This window comes from Oncorhynchus kisutch, linkage group LG18 (genome assembly GCF_002021735.2).
Source record: "Oncorhynchus kisutch isolate 150728-3 linkage group LG18, Okis_V2, whole genome shotgun sequence".
NCBI lineage: Eukaryota > Metazoa > Chordata > Actinopteri > Salmoniformes > Salmonidae > Oncorhynchus > Oncorhynchus kisutch.
The window spans coordinates 17,044,962-17,052,601 of NC_034191.2; the positions used below are offsets into that span (position 1 = coordinate 17,044,962).

Below are 7,640 nucleotides of genomic sequence, written 5' to 3' on the forward strand. Positions count from 1 at the left end.
GGTGACGCAGGGGGGTCACAAGGATGAGCATTAGTCTCTTCCTTATTGACTATCCTGCGTTTCCCATGGTCCTGGGCCTACCCTGGTTAGCTTGTCATAACCCCACTGTTTCTTGTCCACAGAGGACTCTCACAGGGTGGTCGCGAGGGTGCTCAGGTAGGTGTTAAGGGGTTTCCGTTGGTGCTACTACGGTGGAGAGTCCAGACCAGGTCTCCACCGTGCGCATTCCCCCTGAACATGCCGATTTGGCTCTCACCTTCTCCAAAAAGAAGGCGACTTAAATTTCCTGGTAGACGCTGCTCTTCCCAGGAGTCACATGTATCCCCTCTCACAGGCGGAGACGGAGACTATGGAAACATATGTTTCTGAATCCCTGCATCAGGGGTACATTCGGTCCTCCACTTCACACGCCTCCTCGAGTTTCCTTTTTGTGAAGAAGAAGGAGGGGGTCTGCTCCCGTGTATTGACTATCGGGGTATAAATCAGACCACTGTGAGGTATAGTTACCCGCTACCGCTCATAGCCACAGCGATTGAGTCAATGCACGGGCGCTTCTTCACCAAACTAGATCTCAGGAGCGCTTACAACCTGGTGCGTATCCGGGAGGGAGACGAGTGGAAGACGGCTTTCAGTACCACCTCAGGGCACTATGAGTACCTCGTCATGCCGTACGGGTTGATGAATGCGCCATCAGTCTTCCAAGCGTTTGTAGACGAGATTTCCAGGGACCTGCACGGGCAGGGTCTAGTGGTGTTTATTGGTGACATTTTGATTTACTCCGCTACACGCTCCAAGCATGTGTCCCTGGTGTGCAGGGTGCTTAGTTGCCTGTTGGAGCATGACCTGTACGTCAAGGCTGAGAAATGCCTGTTCTCTCAACAGTCCATCTCCTTCCTAGGGGTGGATTGGCCGACTCCACCACAGTAAAAGAGGGACTACTACTACCGGGGTTTTGGTCAGGTAGTGGCTCCCATTACCTCACTACTGAAGGGGGGCCCGGTACGCTTGCAGTGGTCAGATGAGGCGGACAGGGCTTTTAGTCAACTGAAGGCTCTGTTTACCTTGGCTCCCGTGTTGGCCCATCCGGATCCCTCTTTGGCGTTCATAGTGGAGATGGACGCATCCGAGGCTGGGATAGGAGCTGTGCTCTTTCAGCGCTCGGGTACGCCACCCATTTTGTGTTTACCCTATCCTCAGACCAGGCTCCCAGAACGGGAAGGCAGACGCATTGTCCCGGCTGTATGACACAGAGGAGCAGCCCATGGATCACACTCCCATACTCCCCGCCTTCTGCCTGGTGGCACCGGTAGTGTGGGAGTATTATATTAGAATCTAACAGCAACAGTTTGGCACACATAATACTACACCCTCTTTTACTTTTATCTCCAGTAGTTTCCACAACTAAGTCAAATGTCTTAAACTGGTCAGATTTCGCCTTTCCTTCCTGAGCAACTTGTAAACATTTGCACGTTTCCAGTTTCTTTTTCATGTTCTCCACATCCATTTTGCTGTCACGTGTTACTGTGTTCGGCATTTGTTAGAACCAATTTATAACCCTATTGGTCAGATGCATGCAATGCTTACATGTTTCACATAAATAGCACAAGGGTTGAGGGAATAGGGAATGATTGCCCTAAACAAATTAGGGACTTTGGTAACAGATCTTTCCAGTCCGAAACAAGTAAGAAACTAAATGGATGAAATTATGTTTCAGCCTCAGCATGGACAGTGCAATAAACACTTGCTGTGCTTTGGTGCCTTTTCGCTGCAGCAAGGAGAAGAGCAAGACAATGTGTACCAGTCACACAGACACTCGCTGTCATCTTTTTAAACAGTGTGACCATCAGGCTATTTCTTAAGTCAGATGTGTGTCTTAATTATTTAATCAAACAGTCTGCTTATAGAACCAAACAAGCTCAGTGCATATGTAATTGGTTTTATTCAAACATTGGGTGTGTGTCTATATATGTAAAAATAAATTTGAACATTTTGACCAATCCATTGGCGAAAGAACAGGATGACTCTCGACCAATATTTTTTGGGGTCATGGACAGCCCTAGTCTTCAGTCGTTTGGCCACTGGTTTCATCGTTTGATTCAGGTATGGTGTGATTGAGGCAAAAATAATAGCTTAAGTTAGTGAGCTAGCTAGCTAATCTTAGCCAACTTTTGGCTAGCTCTAGCTAACGGTACAATGGTACATTATCAAATTTACTTCTGTTGAAACGGGACAAAACAAAGGCTACAAAACATTTCCATACACACAACTGCTACGTGACATATAGCTAAGTTAGTCTAGAGCTGAACTGGCTGTGGTAGTTACCAGCTAGCTAACTAGCCGCTAGTGGTTCATACACTTCAGTCGAGATAGGATGAAACATTAGCTAAAGTAACATGTCAGTTACACTACTAGCTCAGCACTGGGAGTAAATACTTGTTTTCTGTCAAACAGCAGTTACCTTGCCAGCTAGATCCGTCAACTAAAGAGTAGCCAGTTTCTGCTCTGTTTGCTTTTACAACTCTGAGAAAAAACACAACACAGACAGCAGATGCCTCTGTTCACACAGCCTGTCTGCACACTCTGTGGTGTCTGTGCGGTCCTAAATCCAGCCGGGTGAAAACCAGAAAACAGCTTAACCGACCACTCTGAGGCGTCCGCATGTTCCTAAAGCAAACCTGTGCAGCATTTATTATCACAGTGGAATGATAAAACTGGGGAGGACAAAAATGCAATTTCAGAATTTAGGAGGTCATGTCTCCCCCTGAAAGTTGCGCCCCTGGTATTGAGTAAGTTGGTTTTCTGTAGTGTTCTAAGGTAATGACATGAAGTGTAAAATGCATAGAATAAGTCTTCATGCATTACTAAGAGTACAGTTTAAACCTGTAAACAGCATAAGTACAATGTCATCCGAGTTAAAACAGCTTCGTTGTGCTTATAATGTACCAGCAAGGGTTTTTCAGAACACTGCCGTGGGGCATCATAGCACCCCATTCCTGTGTCAACAGAAATGACAAAATCTGCTGACGTATCTAATGTAGTTGACTACTCAGTCTTATATCCTTGTGTAACTCTAAGCCTAATGCTATATGCTGACTGTAACCCTAATGAGTTAACCCATACTAACTGGGTTAAATCGTAAAAGGGGTTGTTTTTGGCAAATCTCCTGTTTGAGATCATGAGCATAAAATCAGGCACCTTTTGACAATCCAATTGCCTCGTTAGTAGTAGGACCTTGTGAGCTCCTAACGTTGGCATGATCCATCACTTATTTGTTATTTACAACCAAAAGGATTTTTACAAATTGTGATCTACGCTAATGTACGCTGGTCATAATGATTGTCATAATTATAACAATATATAGATATAGAAAATCAATTAAAAAGTGTGATAAATAACTTTCTTACAGAGGAAACTGTGAAGATAACACGTGTCTTTAAATACACTGTCCTATATAAAAATGCAATGGATGTAATGGTGTAAAAAAAATGTAATAATAATTTTGGAGCTTCCACTTTAAAATGCATATTGTTACAGCAGCAGAGAACAGGCAGACAGCCTGAGGTGTACATAAGAGTATGATACATAATAAGTTAGAACATACATTATATATACAAAAGTATGTGGACACCCCTTCAAATCAGTGGATTAGGCTATTTCAGCCACACCCGTTGCTGACCGGCAAATAAAATTGAGCACACAGCAATGCAATCTCCAAAGACAAACATTGGCAGTAGAATGGCTTTAATGAAGAGCTAAGTGACTTTAAACGTGGCACCATCATAGGATGCCAAACTTTCCAACAAGTCAAATTTCTGCCTTGCTTGAGCTTCCCCGGTCAACTGTTAGTGCTGTTTTAGTGAAAACATCTAGGAGCAACAACGGCTCAGCCGCAAAGTGATAGGCAAGCTCACAGAACGGGACTACCGATTGCTGAAGAGCGTAGTGTGGAACAATCGCCTGTCCTCTGTTGCAACACTCACTACCCAGTTCCAAATGGCCTCTGGAAGCAACGTCAGCACAATAACTGTTCATCCATGGCCAAGCAGCAGCACACAAGCATAAGATTACCAATCCGTAATGCCAAGCACCGGCTGGAGTGGTGTAAAGCTTGCCGACATAGGACTCTGGAGCAGTGGAAACGAGTTTGCTGGAGTGATGAATTACTCTTCACCATCTGGCAGTCCAACGGAGGAATCTGGGTTTGGTAGCTGTCAGGAGAACACTACCTGCTCCAATGCATAGTGCCAACTGTAAACTTTGGTGGAGGAACAATAACGATCTGGTACTGGTTTTCACCTCAACCCCATCAAACATTTTTGGGATTAATTGGAACTCCGACTGTGAACCAGGTCTAATCGCCCGACATCAGTGCCCGACCTAACTAATGCTCTTGTTGCTGAATGGAAGCAAGTCCCCGCAGCAATGTGCCAACATCTAGTGGAAAGCTTTCCCATCAGAGTGGAGGCTGTTATAGCAGCAAAGGTGAGACCAAATCTCTATTAATGCACATGATTTTGGATTGAGATGTTTGATGAGCAGGTGTCCACATACTTTGGTAATGTAGTGTATACTGTATGCTTCATGAATGGCACTCTTTGAATTGTGAATAACAGAGTCAGTTATCATCAGTCAACACCTCTCTCTTTCTCTCTTTTCTTTCTTTTTAATCCGCACCATTCCGAGAGTTCATTGAGGCTTTGGTAACAGCACAACTGTGCAGTCAGTGAGATATAATAGAGAAATGGCACTCCACGACTGAAAAAATAAACAAAACACATGGGAAAGGAGTAGAGAACCTTGGCGTCAACGTCACAAAGCCTCTCCTTTGACGTGATCGTTGTTGTTGAGTCCCAGTCTGGGCGAGTGCTTGCTCCTCATACCCTCTGTACCCCCCTGTGACGCCTCCTGGAAGAACAGACCAGGCATCCACATGGCCATGATAATTCGTTTGTATTCCTTACGGAAGTTCTGATTGAGAAGGCCGTAGATGATGGCGTTAAGGCAACTGTTGAAGTACGCCATGAAGTAGCTGACCACGAACAGCCACTCGGGGATCCGTGGCGCCACCGTCTCCGGGTCAATGGCCACGGCCAGCCCAATGAAGTTGAGCGGCGCCCAGCAGATGGCGAAGAGCACGAACACCACAAACATGGTGATGAAATTGCGCATGTCGCTGGGTTTGAGTCGAGACTTCACCTCTGACTTCACCTTCCTCCTCACCTGTATGACCAGGATCCAGATCCTCAGGTAGCAGAAGGTAACCACGGCGATGGGCACGAAGAAATGAATCACCACCACAGTGATGGTGTACGATGTACTGACGGCCTGAGCAAAGGTACACGAATACACCCTGGGGTCGTACTGGAGTGAGCCTACGAAAAAGTTTGGTATGATGGCCAGGATGGTGAGGAGCCAGATGAGCCCCACCAGTAGGAGGGTGTTGCGGTAGCTGTAGAGCTTATCATAAGCAAAGCTGTGACAGATGTAGCAGTAGCGGTTGATGGCGATGCCGGTGATGTTGAAGATGGAGCCGATGACACTCAGGCCCATCAGGAATCCACTGACCTAGAGAGGGAGGGAGAGAGAGGGGGGGGGGGCAGAAGCCCTGTTTATACCTGGTTCTGACACACATTTTTAGTGTAGACTATTAAAAGATGCATTGTGATCTGATTATGATCAGATCTTATAAGTGTAAGCAGATGTTAAAGGCAGGTATAATCAGGGCTAGACAGATAAGAGGCGAGCATAGATACATTGAGAAAGAAAAAAGGAAAGGCAGAATAAAATAAAGCAGACAGAAGCCTTGTCCTGATCTTGTCCAAATAAGATTGTCATCCTTATACACACAAACATATATATATATAACTCACACATTATATATGCAATGTGTGCCTGACTACCTCCAGAGGTGGTCAGGAAGATCAGATCACAGTCAGATCATAATCTGAGTTTTAATCAAATACACCTGTCTAAAAATGTGGGCACAATCAGAATGTGGACAATATCAGGACAAAGGAAACATGTTAGAACCAGGTATAAACAGGGCTAGAGAGACAGACAGACAGCATACAGACAGACAGGTCTTAGTCACTTTGCATTGTGTCTCTCCCAGCGACCAGCCGTCATGGAAGATGGCGTAGAGCACCAGGGGGTAGGGGTAGAAGGCCACCACCAGGTCAGCAAAGGCCAGGCTCACCAGAAACACGTTCCCTACAGGGGAGAGAGACAACAACACATTAGATTATTGGTCCTTTATCAAGGGAAAGGGTTCGAGCTAGAGCTAAGGGTTAAGATTGCGGCTAGGGTTCATATCAAATCAATCAAACTTTATTTGTCAAATGCGCCGAATACAACAAGTATAGACCTTACCTTGAAATGCTTACTTACAAGCCCTTAAACAACAGTGCAGTTCAAGAAGAGATTAAGAGAATATTTACCAAATAAGCTAAAGTAAAAAATAATAAAAAGGAAGACAATAACATAACAGTAACTAGGCTATATACAGGAAGTACTGGTACCGAGTGTGCAGGGGTACAGGTAAAATGTCATTTGTACATGTAGGTAGGGGTGAAGTGACTATGCATAGATAATAAACAGTGAGTAGCAGCAGTGTACAAAACAAATGGAGGGGGGGAGTCAATGTAATAGTCCGGTGGCCATTTGATTAATTGTACAGCAGTCTTATGGCTTGGGAGTAGAAGCTGTTAAGGAGCCTTTTGGTCCTAGACTTGGCACTCCGGTATGGCTTGCGGTAGCAGAGAAAACAGTCTATGACTTGGGTGAGCTTTCCTCTGACACCGCCTATTATATAGGTCCTGGATTGCAGGAAGCTTGGCCCCTGGGCCATACGCACTAGCCTCTGTAGCGTCTTACGGTCAGATGCCGAGCAGTTGCCATACCAGGCAGTGACGCAACCGGTCAGGAAGCTCTCAATGGTGCAGCTGTATACATTTTTGAGGATCTGGGGACCCATGGAAAATCTTTTCAGTCTCCTAAGGGGGAATCGGTTTTGACATGCCCTCTTCACGACTGTCTTGGTGTGTTTGGACCATGATAGATCGTTGGTGATGTGTCCTCTTCATGACTGTCTTGGTGTGTTTGGACCATGATAGATCGTTGGTGATGTGGACACCAAGGGACTTGAAACTCTCAACTCGCTCCACTACAGCCCCGTTGATATTAATGGGGGCCTGCCTTTTCCTGTAGTCCACGATCAGCTCCTTTGTCTTGCTCACATTGAGGAAGAGGTTGTTGTCCTGGCACCACACTGCCAGTTCTCTGACCTCCTCCCTATAGGCTGTCTCATCATTGTTGGCGATCAGGCCTTCCACTGTTGTGTCGTCAGCAAGCTTAATGATGGTGTTGGAGTCATGTTTGGCCACTCAGTCATGGGTGAACAGGGAGTACAGGAGGAGACTAAGTACAAAACCCTGAGGGGCCCCAGTGTTGAGGATCAGCGTGGCAGACGTGTTGTTGCCTACCCTTACCACCTGGGGGCAGCCCGTCAGGAAGTCCAGGATCCAGTTGCAGAGGGAGGTGTTTAGTCCAAGGGTCGTAAGCTTCGTGATGAGCTTCGTGGGCACTATGGTGTTGAAATCTGAGCTGAATGAATGAACAGCATTCTCACATAGGTGTTCCTT

The 7,640-nt window shown here is 45.9% G+C and overlaps 1 protein-coding gene across 1 annotated transcript; it reads right to left on the reverse strand.

Moving 5' to 3' along the window:
- Window positions 1-3,724: 3,724 nt before the first annotated feature.
- Window positions 3,725-6,369, reverse strand: LOC109909661 (melatonin receptor type 1B). Its single transcript, XM_031796470.1, has 2 exons — window positions 6,092-6,369; window positions 3,725-5,565 (listed from the first exon to the last, which is right to left on the reverse strand). Exon 2 carries the CDS (start codon window positions 5,548-5,550, stop codon window positions 4,810-4,812), a length of 741 nt encoding a protein of 246 aa, XP_031652330.1. The 5' UTR covers window positions 5,551-5,565; window positions 6,092-6,369; the 3' UTR covers window positions 3,725-4,809.
- Window positions 6,370-7,640: the final 1,271 nt, after the last annotated feature.

Bases quoted from the DNA above. Each gene is read 5' to 3' on its own strand.
- LOC109909661 (XM_031796470.1), bottom strand. From the start codon at position 5,550: ATGGGCCTGAGTGTCATCGGCTCCATCTTCAACATCACCGGCATCGCC.